At 37.4% G+C, this 24493-nt stretch overlaps 5 protein-coding genes across 5 annotated transcripts; 2 read left to right on the top strand and 3 right to left on the bottom strand.

The window, feature by feature from the left end:
• Window positions 1–1438: 1438 nt before the first annotated feature.
• Window positions 1439–2898, bottom strand: LOC135648539 (auxin-responsive protein IAA4-like). The gene is made up of 4 exons (XM_065166301.1): window positions 2598–2898; window positions 2168–2319; window positions 1988–2078; window positions 1439–1895 (listed from the first exon to the last, which is right to left on the bottom strand). The coding sequence occupies exons 1-4, from the start codon at window positions 2879–2881 to the stop codon at window positions 1841–1843; spliced, it is 582 nt and encodes a 193-aa protein (XP_065022373.1). The 5' UTR covers window positions 2882–2898; the 3' UTR covers window positions 1439–1840.
• A 4881-nt stretch (window positions 2899–7779) lies between these two features.
• Window positions 7780–8566, top strand: LOC103998106 (hydrophobic protein LTI6B). Its single transcript, XM_009419501.3, has 3 exons — window positions 7780–7966; window positions 8096–8212; window positions 8373–8566. The coding sequence occupies exons 1-2, from the start codon at window positions 7886–7888 to the stop codon at window positions 8177–8179; spliced, it is 165 nt and encodes a 54-aa protein (XP_009417776.1). The 5' UTR covers window positions 7780–7885; the 3' UTR covers window positions 8180–8212; window positions 8373–8566.
• Window positions 8567–9105: 539 nt separating this feature from the next.
• LOC103998105 (chitinase 10) lies at window positions 9106–10197 on the bottom strand. The gene is made up of 3 exons (XM_009419500.3): window positions 9838–10197; window positions 9609–9765; window positions 9106–9533 (listed from the first exon to the last, which is right to left on the bottom strand). The coding sequence occupies exons 1-3, from the start codon at window positions 10169–10171 to the stop codon at window positions 9167–9169; spliced, it is 858 nt and encodes a 285-aa protein (XP_009417775.2). The 5' UTR covers window positions 10172–10197; the 3' UTR covers window positions 9106–9166.
• Window positions 10198–12720: 2523 nt separating this feature from the next.
• On the top strand, window positions 12721–18978 carry LOC135648989 (uncharacterized). Its single transcript, XM_065167055.1, has 9 exons — window positions 12721–13055; window positions 13794–13907; window positions 14080–14148; window positions 14315–14334; window positions 14405–14457; window positions 14540–14570; window positions 14686–14764; window positions 18446–18579; window positions 18681–18978. The coding sequence occupies exons 1-9, from the start codon at window positions 12878–12880 to the stop codon at window positions 18738–18740; spliced, it is 738 nt and encodes a 245-aa protein (XP_065023127.1). The 5' UTR covers window positions 12721–12877; the 3' UTR covers window positions 18741–18978.
• A 737-nt stretch (window positions 18979–19715) lies between these two features.
• On the bottom strand, window positions 19716–21906 carry LOC135648881 (pentatricopeptide repeat-containing protein At5g66520-like). Its single transcript, XM_065166882.1, has one exon. The coding sequence runs from the start codon at window positions 21871–21873 to the stop codon at window positions 19996–19998; it is 1878 nt and encodes a 625-aa protein (XP_065022954.1). The 5' UTR covers window positions 21874–21906; the 3' UTR covers window positions 19716–19995.
• Window positions 21907–24493: the final 2587 nt, after the last annotated feature.

Here is a 24493-nt window from a genome sequence, read left to right as displayed (position 1 = left end):
GACAAAGGCACGGTTTAGGGCGCGAGCTCCCATCAATCTCCACGTGGCACTTCCACGAGTCGTGACACAACTCGTGGGCGCTTTTCTGCCCTGGCACTGGCAATTGTTGACTTCCTGCCACGCGCGGAAGGTGTTTGAAAGAATTACTTAATGGGGGGTGAGGAACGGTGTTAATGAGTCGACTAATAATGATTTGGGGGGTTTGACTTCGACTGGTGTCACATGATCTACTCTACTGAAGGTGGACCCTACACATCAAACTATAATTTGCTCAATCAGCAAGCAAAGGTCCATAGTATATATAGATGCCATGACATTGCTAAGAACATAGCTTTATATGAAAAATAGATAAATTTACTAAAATATTTATTTATGTATGCTAAAGTTATTACATAAAAGGATATCATATTATCATTAGTCTCTATAAAATAAGAGTGATTTGATATTTCTTGATTTCGCAACTTATGAAATTGATTTGAGTCTCATTCACTTTATAAATAGAGTTACGATACTACCATACTAATTCTTTTCCTTTTTTTCTCTTCTAATAATTCAAATAGGTTAGGATTATAATATATGTATATATAAGAGATTAGACATCATTATAACCTAAAGTTAGATATATTTTCATCTGAGACATGAATATTTAATAATATAATTAAGCAAATGATAACTTCCATCAATAAAACTTTGCATATGGATATTTTCTCTATTTAACTTTAAATTAGTCAGAAAAATACATTTGAAGTATCTATCTCCCGATTTCGATTGTCATGATTGATATTGAGACAGTATATTTGTGACCCCAATACTTCTAATTGCAGAACTACTCGGAAAATATTTATCTATAACATGAAGATTAAGATAGAACTAAAAATATTTATCTATAATTTAGCAAATTGTAATTGGTACCACTCATTCATCTAATTAAAATTCCAACAAAAACATCTGCAAATACTCCATATGTTTTTCCTCCTCCCAATTCAAACATAATTCGATATGTTTCATGAAGATATATGTATGGCATGGTTTAGGTGGACGGTGACTTCCATTTTTCTTTCTTCTACAAAAAAGAAAAAAATATTTAATTTCTTTCCTCTACATATATATACTAATATATATATACATATACAAAGGATATATCTAAGATTACTTGTAATCCTTTTTGAATACATGTATTAATAATAATGAGTACAACAGTAGACTTCTTTCCCAAATACAAACAAATAAAAGACTCACTCAGCAAGTGTTAAAGAGTATGTAATTCCTCCAAATCTGCACCAATTGGCATAGAACTAACTAAGCTATCTATCACTTCAGTTCAAAGTAAGTTTTGCTGAAGCTGAATTAGGCCACTAAGTAGTGAACATATACATAAACATGCATAAAGTTCTGACTAAATCATATAAATTTGCAATAAACATAAGTTTTAGCAGCATAAGCTCACAAAAAATTATCACTTACCATTTCATTTACATAGGAAAACTTGCATAATAATGAATCTATAATCAAATGTCGCCGATCCAATCGATATTTAGTTATTATTATTTTTATTATTATTGACATCGCGAGATCCGGATTGAGATTTAAAAATGATTTTTAAACCAAAATACCTAGAGAAAACAAAGGTGGAAGTAAGTTAGCCTTCCAAATCATTAGCATCTCACACTCTGAAACCATTGATTGATTGTTATCAGCCTCTTTGTGATCACCAGCAGTATGGCAACCAAACCAGCCAAAAAAGCTCACCACACTGACTCTGTTCTGTGACTGTACATCTTCAGTCCCAACCACTGCTGACATCTTGGATTTGGATTTGGATTTGGGGTGACTACAAGTTCTAGCATCTGTCGGCCCTCATGATCTTCAACCTCTTGACAGTGATCAGAAACAGCCTGCTCAATCACAATGCATAAGGAAAACATCAATCAACAAAGCAATGCGTAAAGCACACAGTTTGACACAGCAAACAAGAGGAATGCATTACTCCCATGGCACATCTCCGACCATCATCCAATCTCCTTCCCTGTCTTCATAGGTCAGCACATGGTCGCAAGGCACTCGGGCAGTCTCAGGATCTGGAGTAAGTGATCACAAGTGAAGGCTCATCAGATGCATCAGCAGCATCGCAGCGAGAACTACACATGCCAACTATGCCTGTTCTTACACATGATGGAGGTCCTAAACATGCGGCCAAGTGTTTGTATTAATCCACTGTAGCTATCATGTGCATACAGATCCAGTTTTCTGCCGATTGGAATCCCCTCCATGTAAACCTTGACGAACAATCTCGGATGGCCAGTCAGAGATACTTGGTTCCTGAAGAATGAACTGTAAGAGTGGAGAACTAGCAACAGAGAGCTCAGTTATCTGATGCTGCAGGCCAAAAGATATGATCTCAGTGGGATTTTGGGTTAGCTGAGGCTACTGGATTCAGCATAGAGTTGGAACACGAGATGTTAGGAAACTTCGTATGTACGTTAAGATGAAATGCTGGCATGCTGGTAACGATCAAGATCGGTAATCTGTGAAGTTCTTAGAGAAAACAAGAACAAGTAGAATAGAGAGGAAAGGATCAAAAGAGAAGTGGTGCACACCTTTGTTTGGAGTACCAATCAGGAGGAGAGGAGGTTAACAGGCTAAGTCCTAGGCTGAGATCTGTGCTGAAATCTCTGCTTCTTGGCTGGGTAACAGAAGATGCAGTGGAGAAAGCAGGGTGGCTGCTGCTGTCTATAGAAGAAGATGGAGAGTCATCCTTCCTCTCCATGAAAAGGTGATCTTTGTTGCAGATGATAGAGGCAAGAGGGAAAGGGAGAAAGCCAGTTGCAATGCACAAGCTGGTTTTAACTAAGAAGGTTGCTGTGGTGAGAAAGCCAGGCATGCACTCACTGTCTTACTCGTTGATTAAGGCTCTTAAGCCAGAAAACGCTGGGAGCAAACTGTGTTTACATAAGCATCAATCACTCATGGTATCCACAAACATTATCGAATCTTTCGTGAGAGCTACTTCTCACCAGATTACTTCTCTTTGGTCATCATCATCATCATATCATGCAACAAAATTCTCGGGTCCATGATTACTCAGTACATTTATGCTAATGAAGAGTAGAAAAGTAGTATTTTTGGGTCACAATTTGCCTGAGAAGTCTGATAATTCCAAATGATTTAATATCATTTGCTCATGAGCAGCATGAGACTATTCAAAAGAGCTGATCAAGTTTTTGTTACACTTTACTCCTACACAAAGGTCACAATGCCACTGAATACAACTCTCTAACCACTGATCTGTCCCAATAAATGCTTGACTCTGTTCAGGCAGCAAGTTTGGTTAGACAAAGACATTTGTTTCTCCATGTATAGGAAGCATGTAAAGAGAGGCAACAGGTGAAGCAATCTTATCATGCAAGACTGCAACAGGGAAAAGCAACATGCAGCTGAAGCCATTGGTTTCTTTTCCTCGTTGGGGAGTATCTGAAGACACCCCAACACTCGGAGCAATTTTATCACACAAGACTGCCACAGCAACAGAAAAGAAGATTGCTTTGTAGTGCATTCAGGCAATTGGTATTCACTTTTGCTTCTTCCTCTCTCGCTCTCGCTCTTGGAAGAATGGAACTGAGCATTTTACTCTTGGCTTTGACAACCAGTGGATCTATCTGGACACTGGAGTACTCCATTTTCTATGGGAGCAGGATTCACGAGCATCAATACAAGCAGTAAATTGACACTAAGAACTGCTTTCTTCTAGTATAAGTCCTGAGAATGCAACAGCTTTCTTGATCCACTTGTTAGGATACAGGTGGTTCTTGTACAGTGCAAGACTAATCAATTGAAAGTAGTGATATAGAAACTGGATTAGGGATCACATAATGTTGGCACAAGATTTGTGGTTTAGGGGAGTCATGGCTTTGTAGAAGATGAGATTTTTTTTTTTTAACTTATTGATGGAAATCTTCAACTTAGCAACCATAAGCTAAAGAGCTATGATACAAGACGGATCATTCAAGATTGAAGTTAGAGAAACCATTCTAATTACTTTATCAATGAAAATTTGATGAAGTAATCAGAATAACACTTTGATTCTCTTAAAATGTCACAAACTAAAAGCTTAATAAGTTAAACGGAAAAACAAAAATTTTTGGATTTTGAACGCCACAAGCAGAAAGGCTTGATAAGTTCCAAAATTCATATAAGAACTTAAAAATAAAATACTCACCGGTGTTGAAAGTTGAATACACTTCTGAATTGCATTCCTTATAAAGAGAGTTAGCCTTATTTATATAGTACAAAGGCCAAGTACAAAAGAAATGAATCCATTAAATATATTAAATAATATTTATATTCCTAATACATGAATGTAGATCACTCATGAATCTACATTGAATTGAATTGATTTGAATAATTATTCATGAATAAGTCCACAATTCTTAATATGGTCCAATATGACTGAATGAATTTTATTTTTCAAAATGGGCTAAAAATCACCCTTCTCTCAACGTTGGATTTTCTGTTCATGATGTGGACTTATTTGAATCAGATTGACTATTTTAGGCTCTTCTTGTATTCATGGAATCTTGACCAAGTTTTGACCAGCCTGCTCCTTCCAAATGCCTTCCAATAAATAAATTAAGGTTTCTTTCATCTTTTTAGTTTTATCTCTTCTCATTGATCCTCCAAAGGGTCTTTGACAAAATTATAATCTAATTTGTTCATTCATATCACTTATCCTCTTAGGATATCCTCCTCGTCAAGTATTAATATAATCTGATGATCAAATCATGATACACATAAGATCGATCTAGTGATGGTTTTACATCTTGACGTGAGCTTACTATTTAAACTTAGATTAGTAGTAATGCATTTATCAAGTCCTTATAAAATATTTGATTGATGGAAGATTAAATTATTCGTATCAGGCTGCCTTGGAAGCAAAAAGAAAAAAAAAAGGTGATCGCCTCTTTTCGACCTCTCATTGACAACATTCTTCTCACATGAAGCATCACTTATGTATGACTTGTTATGGGCAAGGAAGCAGAAACTGACATATAACTTGCTTTGCTTAGAAGTACAGATTGGCCACCGAAGGTGACTGATGCTCTTTCTCCTCTGGCACAAGTCCAAACAAGAGAGAGAAGGAAAAGAGAAGAAGAGAGAAGGATTCATGAACATTCATTTTGAGAGAAAGAATGTGTAAGGCGAGAGAGGTGGAGAGCACAATTAGAACATGAAAGAATTAACACCACCCAGCCTACCTTGTTCCTGAAGTAAAAGACCAACACAAGGGTGATGCAATCGTAAGAAACAAGCAAAGGAGTGGAGATGCGTTCTGCGTGATGCTCCTAAATGCTGCCTCCTTTGGGTCTCTCTTTCTTGATTGGAAAGTATTTGTTTTCCTCTGATTGATCATTGATATTACTTCTTGCTGTCACTCTAAAATTCTAAGAGTAGAGTTTTTTTTTTTCTATTGCTTGCAAATGAATTTCTATACTCTCCTGCCTGTTCTAATTAAAATCAATGAATTCTTTCATTTCTATTGGAATTCTTCGACGTTGTGCATCTTTGAAATCAATCAAAAACTGATAACATGAATGCTTCTGATCCAAAATCATTTATATTTTCATTGAACTTTAAGTATAAGAAAGATAAATTCAGTCACATCCATGATTAACCGAAAGAGAACGAAAAGTAGTTTTTGATCTATCAAATCCTTCGATCGAGTCTCGCTTGTCATTAGATTATCTCTCAAGCGAAAAATTCAAATTGGATCAAAATTTGTGATATAAGATCATGGAAAACATACTATTATCTACTTTTGAGAATTAGGCCAAGAATTCTATCAGAGTGAGCCCATGAATTAGTTTTTGCTTGAGAAGCTACAAATTTATAAGCACTATGGACTATCACAACATAACCTGAAAGGAATCCATCGAAACGTTATTCGCTAAGAATGTTATTTTTGAATCCATCAAGATTGTTGTATTCACTATAATGCTATAATTCAAAAATTATTTGATATATGAAAGATAATAATAATAATAATGAGAAAAGCTTAGGAGATGTTAGCTATCTCAGGCGAAAAAAAACTCTACCTTTCAATAATCATTTTGTTCATAGCTTTATGTACAAGTCCAAACAGCCATCATTAACTCTAGACAACATCTCACATCAAACCCACCTTAATTGTTCTACTTTTAATCAACTTGCCAACCTTAGCAAAAGAAAGCTTCAAACTTTAAATACTGACTGATTCACTATTTCTATTAAATTATTTGAATCTAATAAATATTAGATCAGAATTGCATGATCTTGGGTTCCTTATAAAAATCATTTCCAAATATGTTCATCCAGCAGAATAAATCTATACATATGAGATAGGAAATTTCCCCTTTTTTTTCTTTTTTTTTTACACAAAGACAAATGGTAAAGATGAATTTTGATCTCGAGATGACCTTTCGACGTTCAGAGTTTTAGATGGAGTGGTAGAAGCTCCTATCACATACTTGGAAAACAGATGTGATTAAGAAAATATAGCAAAAGTTTAAGATGATAAGAAAATCGTGAAGGTTTCACAAGAAATGTCACTCTACTACATACAAAAGTAGGTCATCCCGCTAGAGTTGGTTCAGAAAATTTATCAAAGGGTAATTTGATAACTTAAGACAAGAAATATCATTCTACTACATACAAAAGTAGGCCATCCTGCTAGAGTTGATACCAGAAAATTTATCGAAGGATAATTTGACAACTCAATAAAGATAATAAAGTAAAAAAAATAAAAGAGACAAGGACATCATATTTACATGGTTCGATTAATTAATCTACGTCTACGGACGGAGGAGGAGCAAAAATTTATGTCTACGGACGGAGGAGGATAATTACAAATACTTTAGGAAAATATTCCTAGGTCATCAAACACTTGAAACTATAAACCTAAACTATTTTAACTAAGTATGGACTTAATAAAAATTAAACACAAAGTAAACAATTAGATTTTTCTTGTAGTACCTCTGGTTTCAAAGCCCAAGTCCTTATTTATAATTGTAGTAGGAGATAATAAACTTGATTTTTCTGATGTGGAACTAGGTAGGACTTGCCAAACTAACACAACATTTTCTCGTGTGATTGATATTAATTGATGTTGGATTAAGTTTCCCTATATCTACCATTATGTTAGAAAAATATTCATTCGATAGTTTGGTCAAAATGAACAACTCTCGTCCTACAACCGATAGTTTTAGTATTATTAGAAGATCTCAGTATCTAAATTGAAATGCTTTGGGTAGTAAAAATATCTAAAGAGAAAGAAGGGAAGACAAAGACAAAGATTCAGATGAGTCTCACTCTCCTAACATATATCAGATTTGATGTCCAACGATCCTTATGATCGTTAATGTTTACATTTCAAATCGAGTTGAATGGCGCATGAGACCGTATCCAATCAAACAATTCAAGAGTTTGAACGCAACTTCTCAGGTTGGAGGAGGAAGACGTGTGGAACTCTAACGAGGACCGAACCATCCGACGTGGAGGTATCGTGGTGGCGGATAAGACGAAGCGTTCGAGTCAAAGGCTTACGGCAAGGAGGTCCGGCGAAGAAAGGGATGAGGGTGAGTCGCCTACCCAAACCTTCCTCACCTTCTCCCGCTCTCTCATGACATGATGATACGTGGGATCGATCCACTTTGATACTCTGCACGCGACTCATCGCCAGCCAGCACTGCGCACACGTTGAGCACGAGGCTAGCTGTCTATAAACTAAGTGCTGAAGCTTCCGGTTCTTACCTGCATTGGACTCTATATAATCCATAGCTCCTTGTTGAGCTCTCTCTATCATCTCTCTTTCTTCAGGAAAAGAAGAGGAGAAGGTTAGCTCGAGAGGTCTAACATGGGGACAGCCACTTGCATAGATATACTGGTGGCCATCATCCTTCCTCCTCTTGGAGTCTTCCTCAAGTTTGGCTGCAAGGTATACTCATCTTTGTCTCTCACCATCTCTTCAGCGGTATCACTCTCTCTCTCTCGCTTACCGTATTGGCCTTTCTACGAACATAAGTGAGAAAGAATTGTTTTTGTTTGGCCTTCTTGACGGTGGCAGGTGGAGTTTTGGCTGTGCCTGTTGCTGACGATCCTCGGCTACATCCCCGGGATCATCTATGCCATCTATGCCATCACCAAATAATTCATTTCTCTACATGAAAACAAGAAGAATCAGGTAATCATATGAGCTTTTTTATTCTCTCTCTCTCTCTCTCTCTCTCTCTCTCTCTCTCTCTCTCTCTCTTTCTTTCCATAAAATATCCTCTATAGAGAGTGAGAGAGATCGCTGTTACATATGAGATTTCAGTGGAATGAATGAACGCTTGGTTTTGCAGGGGATTGGTAGTGGAGATGGTGCTGCAACTTGGGCTCTTCTTCTTTCTTCTGTAATATATGATCTGTGCACTATTGTTGTGTTCTTCTTGAGAATTCTTATTGAGAGTCTTCTTGTCTGTTGATTGTTGCACGTTAGTGGTGTAATTGTTTGTCGACAATAAAGCAACAGCTGCATCTGTGCCTTTATGCATTATTTTAGAGATGTAATAATGGGGATGGAACCTCCAGCTTGACTCTTTAGCACGAGAGCTTGCAGTGCTGCTTCACCTAAACAGGATCTCATCAATGTCCACAGCATCTGTTTTGGTGAGCTATCGTTATCTGCCACTTGTAATAATGGCACTGGGCCACTGCATACAGCCCTTATCTGTCGATTTGTATGCTTCACATGTGCCCATCACTATCGTTCCTCTGTTGTCATTGAAAACGATAGGATAAAAGTATTTTTAAATAAATTAAAAAATATTACTTTTAATAAATATTTTTTTTAAAGATATATCTTTTTACCATTATGAATTTATATAAATAGGTCTTTTTTATTTAATGAAAAATTTTAATTTAATTTTTTATTTATTTGACATAAATTTAATTTTTCTTTCAATCAAGTTATTTTGAATAGAAGAAATACAACATTCACTCAACAGTCTTAAGATGATTTTTTTTCTTCTTTTATTTCAGAACTCATTTGTTGAGTGGCAATGGCAAGTAATCTCATAATACGCCTCTCCAATGTGTTTAAATAGACTTCATCTCATTTATTAAGTTAAATAGCAAGCTGAGATCATCGACTAAGTTAAAAGGGCTTTTGATAAGCACAGTCAACGTTGGGGCCAACGTCGACGTCGAACAATTGGGCGTATCTCTTGTAGAACCCAATTCGATCGGCGACACGACTATCGCCTGGCACCCCACACTCGAGCCCCCCGTTGATGATGTTGGTAACGAGCCCAAATCCGACGGTGCGATTGGCTCGGACGTCGGCCGCCGTCGGCCTATACCGGCCGACCATGACGTCATGGCACGATGGCTTGGGTTTCTGCTCCGTCATCCAAAACCAAATGGCCGTCTTGAACGCTATCTCCGAATTGTCGGCCACTGTTTCCGGATTCTTCAGCCCATCAAAGCCCAGAGCCTTCCCTGCCGGCCCATAATTATAATTCCTGCCGAATATAATTAAAATAAATAGCAATCCTCTTTAAACATTTACCATACAGAAGAGGTTAATCTAGTTTTACCAAGAGAGCTGGATGGGACCTCTGCCATGGTAGGACTTGCCAGGGTAGCATGGCCACTTCTTGTTGGTGGAGTCACAGTAGTTGCTCTGTGGGTTTATCTCCTCCTTGAAGCACAACCCCCATGCATAAGGTCCGTCCGGCGCTGTAGCCCATCCTCCTGCATCATTCACACATCTCGCCTGCTGCAGTCGACAAGCATATTTATATGCATGCTAAGGTTTGAACGTACCGGTGGTCTCATGGGAGATCTGAGCAAGGAAAGCAGCAACCTCTCTCTTGCGGGTGTCCAAGTCGCCGGTCCTTCCGAACCTGGGGAAACTACTTGCAGCGCGGACGAAGGCGGCGTAGGGGTAGAACCCGTTGGCCGGGCATGCACTGTCGTCCTTGTGCAGGAAGATGGAGTGGTAGAGCTCCTCGGAGACGATCGACGAGACGCCGTGGCCGTAAGGGCCGCAGCCGGCCTCCGCGGACTGAGCAGTACAAGAGAGCAAGGAAGACGCGAGTAGGTAGAAGAAGGAAGGCAGCGCGAGAGGCCACGAGTTACGGGAACGAAGAGAAGGCATGGTTTGGGAGGACGAGTGAATGCCATGATCTCGTGGGTGTGTATATATAGCGACCTCGAGCGTGCCATCGTTTGACCGAGCCTGCAACGGCGGCGATATTTGCGTTGGGGGGTTGTGGTCAACCGCTGACTAGCTGATGAACAATGTTAATTACCTCCACTACGGATCAAAATAATATTAAGGTGGTGTGTGTGGATGGATGCAAAAGACAGAGGAGGAGGAGGTATAGTATCTACCGAGATCAGGCCTTGCCAACTAAGAAGAATCTACAGTTGGCATGCATTCTTACACGAAACATAAATTAATTATATTTTTCTTTAAAAAATCAAAGATGCATGTTACTACTATCTGCAAAATAAAATTAAAGCCAGCATAATTATCAGATAAAAAAAGGAGGCTGATTTAGGACTCTATTTATAAAGCACTAATATCTTTCATATTTTTGTTTTCTTTCTTTTCTTGAACCATCTGGAAGAAGACTTTGTAGTCAACATCGTGGATCGCCGGCTGATGCGGCCGGCACTGTCGATGGGGAAGTGTTACTACGACATGCATCATGGGAAATGGTGGCTGGGCTGGGGTGGGTGCTCACTGTCACGAGCAACACGTTGACCGTGGACTTAACGAAAAGAAAAGCTTCCGCCCTTGGGATTCTCTACGATGCTGCAGGTGTACTGGATTCGCCGCACGAGATCCGCACCATCTATTCGGTCATCGCACGCATCTCAAATGATCTCAATGGCTCTCGTCCTCCGTTACGCCGTATTGTACAGGAGAGGATCCGATCTCGGGAGTGGTGGAAGTGTCAACACAAAGCATCAGCTTCCGTGTCAGGAAAGTCAACTGGGCGCTCAGTGCGGAAGCAAAGTAACACTTTGTGTGTCTTTGTCAGTTTTTGCTAAGAGGTTTATAGTGCATTCATATATAGAATTAATCGCAAAACATGTCCCAATATTAAAAATATTATTTCAATGTATAAATAGGCTGTGTTTAGAAATATATTTGAGTGAATCTAAGTGAAATGCTTCATAAACAATAGATGAAAACTATATTTTAAATATATATATTGATGAAAGTGCTACTTAGTAAAATTATATTTCAGAAGTCTTTTAAATATTTTATGATAAATTTATCTTTTTAATAATTTTAATATTTATTCAAAAGTAAATATATACTTTTATTTAAATTGATAAGTAAATTAAATAAATAAATAAGGTAATCTTATAAAAAAATTATATGGGCCAGATATATAATAAAAAATAAATACAGTCATATAATAAATATTAAAAAATATTAAAAATAAAAAATAAAATTTTACCTTATAAAAAATATAAATCATATTGATTTCTCACTAAATCATTTTGACAATCTTCTAATTTTAAATAAAATCATAGGGTATTTTTAAAATTTAAAAAATATATTAACATTTGATAAATGCTAAAATGCTAATATTATCAGAGATTTGAGTATTTTTAATGTAGCATCCAAGCCAAATATGATTTGAAAAAAATATATTAAACATCAATTCACATTTGTAGTATGATTCGTGCCATAAATTTTAAATTATATTTTTAATATTAACGTAAATATTACTTGGTAAAATTATATTTTAAATGTCCACTAAATATTTTGTGATAAATTTACCCTTATAATATTTTAAATATTTATTCAAAAATAAAATATAATTAATTAATTAATTAATTAATTAATTAGTAAATAAATAAAATGAACATATGTAATCTTATAAAAAGCTTTATAAGTCCAGATATATAATAAATGAAAATATAATCATATAAATAAAATATCAAATAATTTTTAAAAATAAAAAATAATACCTTATAAAAAATATCAATCACGTTAATTTTTCACTAAATCATTTTGATAATTTTAGATAAATTTATAATATTTTAAAAATATATTAGCATCTCGCAAATGCTAAAATGCTAATGCTATTATCCTAAGGTAGCATCGAACACTAATTCATGTTTGAAATGTACACCGGACCTTAATGCATATTTCAAATGTGTTTCAAAACATACTCTTAATTAAATTCTATCTACTTGATAAGGGCTTAATTAAATTCAAACATTTTAGTGAATTAAGATTAGAATTTAGATTATGTATTAAGTAGAAAGGGTAGTCTAGATAATTAGCACTTGTTCATATAATTAATTACATATTAGGTCTTGATATTTTGATAGTAAAAAATTTAATTTTCTCGATTGATATAAATAAAAAACAAAAATAAATCTTATGTGGAGTTTTGAGTATATTATTTTATTGCTGATCTTTTATCTCCTCAACCAAATCTACTAAGGGTAAAGGGTCACTATAATAAGAAAGAAATAAAAGTGCTCTTATATTTGTTATACTTTGATTCAATCAACGAATCTGCTTCAGTCTATCATCCTCTTTCGATGAATTATCTAAAACATATTTTTATGATATTATTAATAAATTAATATTTTTTAACGTAATAAATAAGAAATTGTATATTTAGAAATTTTGTAATATAGCCTAATAATTATTATTTTCTTAGGAAGAATTCCCTCACCATTTTTTCTCAGTGTCAGCGGAAGCCACAGCAGCTCCAGTGGGCTTCTTTTGGGCTGATCTGCCGGCTTTGGAGGTCGCCGCAAGCGGTGCCACTCGCCCAGGTGAGGAAGCTGCAGCCGGAGGAGAGGGAGGAAAGGAAGGAAGGAAGCGATGACGCTGGGCACTGCGACGAAGCACGACTACGGCGAGCCCTCCTACTGGGACCAGAGGTACCGGCAATACCCGGAGCCGTTCGATTGGTACCAGAAGTACCAAAGCCTGGCCCCGCTCTTCGACCTCTACCTCCGTCGCTCCCACCGCCTCCTCCTCGTCGGCTGCGGCAACTCGGGTCTTCTCTCCCTCCGTCCCCGTTTTCTTTTTCCGCTTCCCCCGAGCGATTCGAGCTGATTCGCCTCCGAAACAGCTTGTTCTCTTGATGGATGTTTCGTTATCCTTTTCCGGATCAACTCCAATCTTGAATGCCTGTGTCTTGTCTTTTGAGGATTGGAAGAATGCCTTGTGTTCTTTTTCGAATCTTGGCCTGAATTGGGTATGGGTGTGAGGGAGAGTCGCTCCTTTATTATACATTGAACAGCCTAGATAAGGTGCTATTATACCTTCTATTCTTGATGTTTGCCCCATTGATAGCCACCAGAAGGTCACTGATGTGGATGTGTAGTATTACTTTGGGAAGCTTAAGTGCCTTGGAGCTGATGAATAATCCATATTTATGTCATTTATATTGATAATAGAACGCTGATGCCAAGTGCAAGCTCTTCATTTTTTCAATATTAGGTAAATTCTTGAAATATCTAATACGACGTGTGGATATTACATAATAAATCAATTTGAAGAAAGCTTAATTTTAGATTGTGAATGGAGTTTAGCCACCAAAGCAAGCTTTGCAGCCCAACCACTTTAGAAAACTGGTTGTTTCTGCATTCTCTTTCAGTGATTAACCGTCGTAGATGCATCAGATACTCTCGATGAATTTGTAGTGGCACATACCATGGTTTATATATATTTATAGTTTACATTTTCATTTATGATTAGTTGGTTGTCTTGGCTAATATTCAAAGTTCAACAGCGCTAGGTGAGAGCATGGTCGATGACGGTTACCAGGATGTTGTCAACATAGATGTATCATCCATCGTGATAGAAGCTATGCAAAAGAAGCATATGGATAAACCAGGGCTCAAGTGTATCCCCGAACTAATACAAGTTTTATTTTGTGCTTATCTGCCTTCATGGATTTCTCCCTTTAATTTCTGGACTGGCGATGTTATTCTTAGCATTATTTGTTATTCTTTTCGATGTCATTATGTAGGCAAAATCTTGTACTTTTTATGTTTGTTTCTTGACCATATTCACAGATATCAAGATGGATGTACGAGATATGGATCCTTTCCAATCTAGTTCGTTTGATGCTGTTATTGATAAAGGTACTCATTCGATGCTCAGTTTTGTGGTCGAGTTTTCCTTTGACAGATTATTCTAGTACAAATCTTTTCGTTCTTAAATTTATTTATTAGTTTGATTCCAGTATTGATCACATTTTTTTTGTGAAATTAAGTGGCAGGTTAACTTTAAGTTACTTTGTGCTTGCAGGAACTCTTGACTCTCTTATGGTGAGTCTCTCATAACTCAGGTTCTTCTCATTTAATATGCTGATACCAAAAGGTGTTTGTTGTCTTGTAGTGTGGACATAATGCATTACTAAATGCAACCAAGATGCTGCAGGAGGTTGGCAGGCAAGAGTATTCCTTAATTATATGAAAGAAAATTCACATTTTTTAAAACTATTAACTGTCTATGTATCTCAATCTCTGCCAGGGTCCTCAAGGATAAAGGAGTATATATCCTGGTATTTACTTCCTGGATTTTTAAGCTTGGAGCTTTACAGTGATTATTTGCGTTGCATTTAGGGAAAGAAAGTATGTCTTTTATTGTTTTATCTAACTCTTATTTGGTTGATGCAGATCACTTATGGAGATCCAAGTTATCGATTGAGTTTGTTAAGGGACATAGAATTATGGACTATAAACATGCATGTAATAGGTAAGTTAGCGTTAGTTTTAATTTGTTTCTGCTATGATTTCTTTTAGCATGGTTGTGTCCTTTTATACTTTAGAACTACTATATCTGCTTTAGTACTTTCCTATGATGCAAACCTATATAAGAAAGAAAGAGCAAAAGGAGAAAAGAGAAGCAACAAAGGGAAGTGGGTCTAGAATGTCATCGTCCTATGTCTGAGAATCCGCTTTATTTATGAGCCAACCAGGCTTGTAAAGTGAGCAGCACATCCAGTCTACTGAACACATCTTGACACCTGTTGTTGAGTGTCATGGGATAGGAGAATATTGCCTGATGGTTTAAAATGTGAATGAAAATTATTGTTCTTGAGAAAAATGGTAGAAGGTGACCAGGAAAAGAAATCACTTAAAGTGAATGCCAGTTGAATGTCTCTATGAGTGTTAACACAGTAATCTTGATGGTGTATCTCCTTGTCAATCTTGATATTTATGGATAAGAACATACCACTAATGGTGAAATATAAAGGAGACAACCAATGGATGGATTTCTTTTTGTAATGGTAGAAAACAAAATTGTGATCTAAAGTATATTGAAAGATGGAGTTTTTTTGGCTATGGAAGAAAGAGAAATCATGGCCTAAATGAACCCAGAAAAGAAACTGAGTCAAATGTATTTTTTTTTAAATGTTACAATGTTTTTATGGTAATAATATATATGTGTATATGTGTGTGTGTGTGTGTGTGTGTGTGTGTGTGTGTGTGTGTACATATGTGTATACACACACGCACATATATATTGCAAAGGGTAAGTGGTGAAGGCGGTATTCGAGCTTACGACCTTGTGATGATCTATCAAACTCTACCAGTTAGGCTAGCCAACACCTTTGAAAATATGTCGGATGATATTCCTAACCCTCAACCTTTGATAAGTGGATCTAATACACACGATCATACCAATGTTTTATGTGTATAGCAACAAAATGTTGACATCAAAGCATATTATTTTTTGTCAATTTCCTGTGAAATATAGAATCTTATCTAGAAAGCAACCAAATTATATAATATGATGTTATACCATGTTAGCTTGAAGGTCCATAAGCTAACCTGAGAGTATCCGTGTGGGAGCTATTGGACTCCTCAAAATTTTAATACAATGATTAGTCTAATCAAAGTAGTTTTGCCCTGGTCTTCACATTTTCCATGCAATTTATTTCACTTCTAAGTTATGCTACAGATGATATTTGCGTTTTAGAGTATAGAGGATAGGGAAAAAAAGCAAAAAACAATATGACCACCCTTTCTGTGTTGTTGTAGAAACTTCGACATGCAGTGATGCTATGATGTAACTATGAAAACAAAATGATAAACTGGAAGGGTGGAAGTAATAAAAAAGGATGAAACACAATGTGCATTTACTGTTTGCAGTTTCCTTCTAGTCTTCGACCTAGGCGACTCATTCATAACAAGGAAGCTTAGCTATTTGTGCAATTTATTTTCACATAATAGTCTCTTAGGTGGTCTGATTTTGACTTTGGAACTGATGTTGTGGAACTTTGAGAGGATGCTCTGAACCAAATTTGCTGGTGAAAGACATCTGGCTGAATATAGATGTCTGACTATGAGATATGAGTTTGGTGATCCACTATGCCAGTGATTTGAGATGCCAGTCTCTTATATGTGGATGGTAAGAGAATGAAAAGATTTGCAAACTTTAGATGGATAGGTTCTTGGCTTTCAAGCATGTTGATATGCTGTTGATGGACTGTTGCTGGTGTAACTTGGACTGATAATATGTGAGATGACTGTTGGGTTAGGATTGCTCACCGAACCAGTTAGGACAGATGGGTACTGCTTGTTCCTAATGCAGCCTTAATGAGGATAAAACTAAAGTGGCATGAGATTTTATGGAATCAGATATTATTTGCATTATACAAAAATAAAAATTGGTGTAATATAGCTAATGGAGGAGTTTGTGTCACATTACTAGAATGTATCTAGATCAGTGATTGAAAGAGGCGCCCGAGCGCCGCCGAGGCGAGGCGAGGCCCGAGCGCCTCGCTAATGTCCCAGGCGGCGCGCTTCAAACAAGCACCGCCTGGGCGCTCGCCCGAGCCTAGGCGCTGGGTGCTTCGGGCGAGCGCCTGGGTAAACCAAGTGACCGAACCAGGATTTTAGGTCTGGTTCGGTCCTGGTTCGGTTGTTAGTTGGTTCAATCGAACCAACTAAACTGATATAACCCTTACCCAACCCTAACCCGCTGCCGCTGCCGCTCCCAATCTCGCTGCTCGTCGCTCCTGCTCCCGCTGCTCGCGCCTCCCGTGAGCCCTCCAGCTGCTCGCGCCTCCCGCGAGCCTTCCCGCTGCTCGCGACTCCCGCGAGCCCTCCCGTTGCTCGCGCCTCCCGTGAGCTCTCCAGCTGCTCGCGCCTCCCGCGAGCCTTCCCGCTGCTCGCGACTCCCGCGAGCCCTCCCGCTGCTCGCACCTCCTGCGAGCCCTCCCGCGAGCCTTCTCGTTGCTCGCGACTCCCGCGAGCCCTCCCGCTGCTCGCGCCTCCCGCTCCCTTTCCCGCTGTCGCTGCTTCCTCGTTTCTCCGTCAGGCTCAGTATACAGTATACTCTTAATATTAAGTTTATTTGAATTTTGAAATGATTAATTTTCAATACTGTTAATAGATTAATAATATATTATTTTGATTTTAATGTTGTTAATTTTTATTTTGATGTAAAATTTTATTGTTTTGAATTTTGAAACTTTTTGTTAATGTGACATTGTGATTTTGTATCTTAGATTTTCTTAATTTAATAGTATATTTATATTTAAAATTTTAAATAATTATATTTATTAATTATATTATATATTTTTATATTTTAGCGTCTCGCTTCGCTCGAGCGAGCGTCTAGCGCCTCGGGCATTTTTGGACCTTGGCGCCTTTTGGCACCTAGCGCTTTTTAAATCACTGATCTAGATGTTAGATTCTGAAAAGCATAACTATAGTTTGAAGATTCCAATTACTAAGATCAAGATTAAAAGGGCCACCCGCAACACAACACGAAGTGAAGACAGATGATGACAATGAGCTATGCGCTTCTTGATAAATTCTAGAAGGCACCTCAGTTGGATATGTGAGTTGACTCTGGGTAAAAAGGGATTGGCACCATGAAGCGAACGTATGGCTTCGGAATCCATCTCGAACATTTCTATTTGAGAATCTCTTGCATAAACATGGTGCAATTATCTTCAAAACACAGGTCCAAGCTGTTTGGTTTAAGTAGCTAAAGAACATGTTATTTGCGACTTGCAACTCTTCTACATTCTTTGGCCTTTCCCTTGATATCCTGGTGTGGGTCAGAGAGAAGAATAACATGTAATGTTAATGTTGCTTTGTCTAAATATGCAGATGTATATATATTTGTATGCAAGGTTTTATAAGTCTTTTGGAGGTTCATCTTGCATGCGATAAAACATATTGCTTCTGTTTGGTCTATATAAGATTGTAGAATGTTTTGTGAATATTATGTCCCTGTTCTCTGAATAATGAACAATGATGCCTCCCTAAAGACCTGTTTCTGTAGTTATTCCGCTAAGCACAACAGTTTACACAGCACTTTCATTATCCGCATCTGAGGTTTGATGTTGCATGTAATGGTTGGACAAAACTCCATTATCTTTATCGCTCACTCACTGCCACTTTGTTCCTCCAATTGAAGAGAGAATAGAGAAGAGTTCAGGGCAGAAGACATGGGAGCTGATTACTCCATTGCCATTAAATGAGGATGGTAGTTCTGTTGCTGCAGTTCTTAGATCAAACCCCGAAGTCCACTACATTTATGTCTGTATCAAGGTTAGCAGCTTCTCAAAATTTATATTAAGGATTCTTTATCAAACTCTATCAACTGGTTATCTAATTTGAGAACTCTGGGTGCAATTGTGCATTCTCTTCAGGACGAATCTCGAAGGTGGCAACAAAGCACGGAGACTAATGACATCAGGAATGAACAGTAACTCCAGATCTTCCTCGATGTATTATACTATGATTATTAATCTATATGAACTGTGATACTGAAATGGGGAAAGAATAAACGTTGTATTCTATTGTATTCATTTGTGGGAAGTCGATCAAACTGTCTCGACCCCACAAGGACTTGAGCTTGTTATTCCACACTGATCTTTGTGAAGGAGTTTTGTTGTTCTCTTGTTTCGTGAAGGATGGGGCCATTATATTTGCGATTCCATGATCAAATTCTACATCTTTATCTCATGGTCTTATACAAAAATAGTTGACAATCTATTGGATGCCGAATCAATTAATTAGTTTATATTTAAATAAATTTAATTAGCTTATGGATATTTCAGTATATAATAAGTTTCATATATGAATATCTACTGAACGAGGAAAAAAATAAATAAATACAGAAAATATAAAAGAAATCATAACTATAAATTATAAATCTTGATTAAAGATTCATTTTTATAAATATATATATATATATCATATATATATATATATATATATATATATAATATTATACTTTAGCTTATAAAAGGAGTTAGAACATTGTAAGACATCATTATCAATAATATTATGAGTGATATGAGATCATATTTATTATTTATTTTCTCGATGACATATATTAAACATGCGACAGTGTGAGACTGTGGAGTTAAAACTGATTGCTATGTTTGATATGTCCTACGAATAATAATGCGAATAATAATAATAAGATGTCAACCATTGGGTTCATATTAGATTTTGTCCACTTATGAACTACTCACATACTCTCGTTCTCTCAACCCCAAATCTCTTCCTATTTCAGTCTTTCCTGGATTTGTCTTATCTCTCTCCTTTCTTCTTGTATATTTAATGCATTACATTTCCTGATTTATAGGATTCATACTACAATTCCTAAGCCTCCTAAAACAAATTCAACTAAGACTCAAACCAAATTCCAAAAGATCAGAGACAACTGACACGAAATCTGAGTTTCCCATCTCAGTCAATAAGCTGGTGCTGCTTCACATTTTGATCATAAACATGTTACAACCATGTTTCTGAACATTCTGTGGAAGTTACAACTCTTTGGCCTTCTGCTGTATTCACAAAACAATAGTTTCTTTATCTATATACACTTCAATCTCATTCGATCATCAACAATGCAGCTTCATTCGTTTTATCCTTCACATAAAAAAGCTATTGATCTTTAGAATCTTTGCCACAGCAAAATGAATGCAATCACTCTGAAGAGCATGCAACTCCATCTCACCAATAGTCTCTGCAAGAACACTCTCCTCCCATGAAATGGTGGAAACGGTTCCGGTCCCTCACAATGATTTCCCTGTCAAAAACTTTGGAGACGAGCTTACTTGCTGCATGGCAATCCCTACAAACTCTCAAGTTCTTTGTGATGCGTATCGTGTCACCTGATCTAGTGTTCAGTAGCCCGAAAGCTATGGCAAGCTTCTCGCTGTGGTAGTAAAGAGGATTCTCTTTCTCCTCCTCATCGATATCATGCAGCACTCCACTAGTGTCTGGAGCATATCCCTCTGCCTTTATCCTCTCCAACATCTCATCCACCATGACATATATTTCTCTGGCCTGGGGATGAGACTTGCTGCCCGCAATGAACTCACTGACCACACCACCCATTTCAATCATCGAACATCCCGGCTCCTTGTTGACCCCCCTGTCATTCATCAACCTCCTCACTTCGGCTGCATCATCCCACCTTCCCGCACTAGCAAATAGGTTAGCCAGCAATACGTATCGACCACTGTTAAGAGGATCCAATTCGATAACCCTTCGACCAATTTGCTCACCAAGATCGACGTTGCCATGAATCTTGCACGCCCCAAGAAGAGCACCCAGAACACCAGCATCGGCATCCATAGGCATCTCTTGTATGACCTGCTTTGCTTCATCCAATAGCCCTGCTCTTCCCAGCAAATCAACCATGCACCCGAAATGCTCCATCTTTGGCTCAATTCTAAACTCACGAACCATGTAGTAGAAGTAATGTCGACCCTCAGAGATCAATCCTGCATGCGCACAAGCACTGAGGACATTCAAGAGGGTGATGTCGTCGGGTATCACCTCTTCCTTCATCATTTCATCGAACAGTTTAACAGCTTCCTTACCAAGGCCATGCATTGCGAGCCCTCCAATCATGCAATTCCAAGATGAGAGCCCTCTGCAGGACAATCCACGAAAGACCTTGAATGCCTTGTCCAAGCAACCGCACTTGCAATACATGTCGATGATTGTGGTGCCAAGCTTAGGATCCAACTCGATCCCCATCCTCTCAATGTGCCCATGAATCCACTCCCCCTGCTCCAATGCTCCCATTCCCGAGCAGGCAGCCAGCATGCTGGCCGCGACAAACTTATTGAGCTCGATTCCTTCTGTCCGCATGCGAGAAAATAGCTCAAACGCATTCTTGAACCTCCCACACTGCACATACCCAGCAATCATCGCGTTCCACGAAACAGAATTCCTCTCGGGCATTCGATCAAACAGCTCGCGTGCCTCATCGACTGAGCCAAGTTTGGATAGTCCGCTGATCATCGTCGTCCAAGAGACGACATCCGTGCGAGCCATGGTGTCGAACACACGCCGAGCATCGACGGTGAGGCCGCAGCTGAGGTAGAAGCGGATGAGGTTGTTCTGGGAGAAGACGTCGGGGTGGAAGCCGAGCTTGAGAACGTGGGCGTGGACCTGGCGGCCGGCGTCGATGTCGCGGCCGGCAGAGATGGGCTTCAGGATGGACGGGAAGGTGAAGCTGTTGGGGGCGACGTAGCGGAGGAGCATGTCGGAGTAGAGGAGGAGGGATTCTGCGGGGGAGGGTAGGGCGCCGAGTAGGGTGTTGAAGACGAAGGGGTCGGGGCGCGGGAGGAGGCCGAGAAGGTGGAGCGCGTAAGGGAGGTCGCCGGAGGGGTGGAGGGCGAGGAACTTGATGAGGCGTCCGACGGCGTCGTTGTCCTCGGAAAGTCCGAGGCGGATGAGCTGGGAGTGGTACTGCCGCAGCTCCGGCATGGACCTACAAGAGTCGAGGCCCCGGAGGGTGGCGCGCCGGTGCTCAGCGGTGGTGGAAGGTCTGGGCACGGTTGCCGGGGACACGAACACCACGGCGGGGGCGGCCATTGGGAGGACAAAAGTTCGTTTCAACCCGCCTCACAGGGGATCTTATCAAGGTGGTGGCTTCATCTTCCGCCACGTGTCATCTGATACACCACCAATCTTACAGCACATTCTCCACCTGAATGAATGGTAGCCCTGCAAACATCAAAATGAGCATGAAACACGTCATCTGATACGCCACCAATCTTACAGCACATTCTCTACCTTAATATTAGACTATCAAAATGATTCATCTGATGTAGACCTTAACGTTAGACTACGAAAGAAATGTAAGATGATGTTGATATGTAAAAAAAATTAGACTCTTTTTTTTTTTTTTTCTTTTTATCTTGAGAAAAGATATATATATATATATATATATATATATATATATAATCTTCGAGGTCGAGAATAGAAAGTCTAAGATAATTAATTAAAAGAGTCTTTCTCATTAAATTTATGTCTTAAGATATTTTATGATAATTAATTTTTTTTATAATTAAATTATATCTATAATATATTTTATATAATTAGATAAGATCATATAATCTAACCCAAAAAAAACATATGCATATATCAAAAAGGAGACTATGTAGAATCAATTGAATCCAACTTGTATGTCTATAGTTTTAGGTGCTTGTTAATAAATACCTCTGCTTTCTTACCTCTTAATTCTTTGCTGAAGCATTTCAATCAACCTTAATTCAAAGGGAAGAAAGGATAGAAATAAAAAGGAATTAAAGGGTCTGCCCACTGTGCCGGAAGTTGCTGCCGGCAGCACAAGGTTGTCTGCTCACCATTCCTACGGTTCTGCTCCACCATGCAAGGTTTTCAAACATTAAATTAAAGAGCCTAATAACCTATTGAGTCTGAATTCCCATACAGGAGGACCTCATGAACATAAAAAATATAAATTACCAAGTGTTGCAATTTGTATATTGGTTAAACTAGTTCACAATAATCTTCTGTACCACTCAAATAAAAATTATAATTTCAGCAAGTCAACACTGTTCTCTTCAATGCTCAGCCTTCACAAAGTTAATATCTATGACATTAACTTTCAGACAATCTGTTCTATATTTATGCATGTATGGAAACCATCTAGTTGTAATAACATAATAGTCTCTGGATACAGTTTGCCAAAGAGCAAATGAAAGCACCCAATTCTTCACTGAAGTCAATATTGTTTTTAATAATTTTATTTTCTCATATATATATATATATATATATATATATATATATATATATATATATATATATTGTTTTTGTATATGGGCAGAATTCATAAATATAAATCTTAATTGATTTTCAATAATAATAAAATATTTATGTAATTGATTTTCAAACTATTTAGAATTAAATTTTGTTCTATGGTTTTGATAAAGAATGGACAAATACTATTTCTATTTCGGAATTCTAAATAGTTTGTCAATTGTTTTTTATAGTGTCTTTTTTTTCATGTTAGATGCGTTTGTCATGTTTTAAATTTATGTGTACAAGATGGGCTTAGATCTCTTAAAACCTTTCTTTTTCCTATTAAGCAAGCTATTTAAAGTCATCCACTAGTAATAAAAGAGTGGGACAAATTTTGTAAGTTAAATGACAAAAAAACTCAAAAGATTTGCTAGAGATGTTCCAATGTGATCAAATTCTACATATAAATTGCTTAAAGAATATTTTGAATGTAAAAATTTATTATGCACTTTTACTGTAAATAATGTTCGGCATTTGTTTATATCCGTGACATTAGAATGTATATAGAAGGATTTTAGAAATAATGCATAATGAATTATTCTTACAAAAAAAAAAATCAAAGGATCCTTAAGCTCTGACTCCGAGCTTCTTATGTAGTTTGATGATAGCTACAAGTATAGAATTTCCTATTCTTTTAAGTTATGATAGCTACAAGTATAGAATTATGATAGTTACAAATAAAGAAAAATTATGATAGCTACAAGTATAGCATTATTCTTTTAAGTTTGATAATGCATAAAGAAAAATTATTCTTACAAAAAAAATAAAAAAAAATCAAAGGATCCTTAAGCTCGAACTCCGAGCTTCATATGTATCTAATGACTTCTTTTAAGTTTGATGATAGCTAAATTCTAGAATGATAGGCGTGATACACAACAATATTTGCAATCTTGACAAAGTAAAATACTAATGACTCATTGTTGTCAAGCAAGCGTTTAGTACAAAAAAAAAATGAATTCTAAATGAAACCATATCGAGCATCACCAGCCCAAGCTTGTCTTAACGATCGTAGAAGGGCGATGAAACGAAAACAAAAGAACATCCGTGAAGAAAATGACATCCCCTTTGACCTATCAACAAAAGAGACTCTCGTATTTATAATTTTATTTAATTTTATATCAAATTTTTTACTCGTTTACATTCATTAAGTCATTATGGATGTACATCAAATTTTTTAAAAATTTAAAAATAAAATTATGATTTTTTTTTTCATATTATAAATTATTTTTAAAAAATATTAAAGCAAAAAAGCATGACAATGATATAGCGTATTCCCTAATCTTCTAACACACTTTCAAAATGGGTGAATGGATAAGTTGCCATCCTTACAGTCTCAAATAAAAGAGACAGAAGGTTCACTTTCATAATGAAAAAAAGTCAACTATATATC

This window comes from Musa acuminata, chromosome BXJ3-9 (assembly GCF_036884655.1).
Source record: "Musa acuminata AAA Group cultivar baxijiao chromosome BXJ3-9, Cavendish_Baxijiao_AAA, whole genome shotgun sequence".
Lineage (NCBI taxonomy): Eukaryota > Viridiplantae > Streptophyta > Magnoliopsida > Zingiberales > Musaceae > Musa > Musa acuminata.
Note: the sequence above shows the minus strand (reverse complement) of the source record. Positions and strands in the feature narration are given on the sequence as shown.

What these genes read in the sequence shown, in the direction of transcription:
- LOC135648539 (XM_065166301.1), bottom strand. Translation starts at nt 2,881, where the DNA reads ATGCCTGGCTTTCTCACCACAGCAACCTTCTTAGTTAAAACCAGCTTG. An exon ending in GATTGGTACTCCAAACAAAG is followed by an intron (nt 2,320 to 2,597) that starts GTGTGCACCACT and finishes TTCATTCTTCAG; the next exon opens with GAACCAAGTATCTCTGACTG. An exon ending in GTCGGAGATGTGCCATGGGA is followed by an intron (nt 1,896 to 1,987) that starts GTAATGCATTCC and finishes GTGATTGAGCAG; the next exon opens with GCTGTTTCTGATCACTGTCA.
- LOC103998106 (XM_009419501.3), top strand. Translation starts at nt 7,886, where the DNA reads ATGGGGACAGCCACTTGCATAGATATACTGGTGGCCATCATCCTTCCT. An exon ending in TCCTCAAGTTTGGCTGCAAG is followed by an intron (nt 7,967 to 8,095) that starts GTATACTCATCT and finishes TGACGGTGGCAG; the next exon opens with GTGGAGTTTTGGCTGTGCCT.
- LOC135648989 (XM_065167055.1), top strand. Translation starts at nt 12,878, where the DNA reads ATGACGCTGGGCACTGCGACGAAGCACGACTACGGCGAGCCCTCCTAC. An exon ending in TATAAACATGCATGTAATAG is followed by an intron (nt 14,765 to 18,445) that starts GTAAGTTAGCGT and finishes CTCCAATTGAAG; the next exon opens with AGAGAATAGAGAAGAGTTCA. An exon ending in ACATTTATGTCTGTATCAAG is followed by an intron (nt 18,580 to 18,680) that starts GTTAGCAGCTTC and finishes CATTCTCTTCAG; the next exon opens with GACGAATCTCGAAGGTGGCA.
- LOC135648881 (XM_065166882.1), bottom strand. Translation starts at nt 21,873, where the DNA reads ATGGCCGCCCCCGCCGTGGTGTTCGTGTCCCCGGCAACCGTGCCCAGA.
- LOC103998105 (XM_009419500.3), bottom strand. Translation starts at nt 10,171, where the DNA reads ATGCCTTCTCTTCGTTCCCGTAACTCGTGGCCTCTCGCGCTGCCTTCC. An exon ending in GATCTCCCATGAGACCACCG is followed by an intron (nt 9,766 to 9,837) that starts GTACGTTCAAAC and finishes TGAATGATGCAG; the next exon opens with GAGGATGGGCTACAGCGCCG. An exon ending in GGTCCCATCCAGCTCTCTTG is followed by an intron (nt 9,534 to 9,608) that starts GTAAAACTAGAT and finishes TATATTCGGCAG; the next exon opens with GAATTATAATTATGGGCCGG.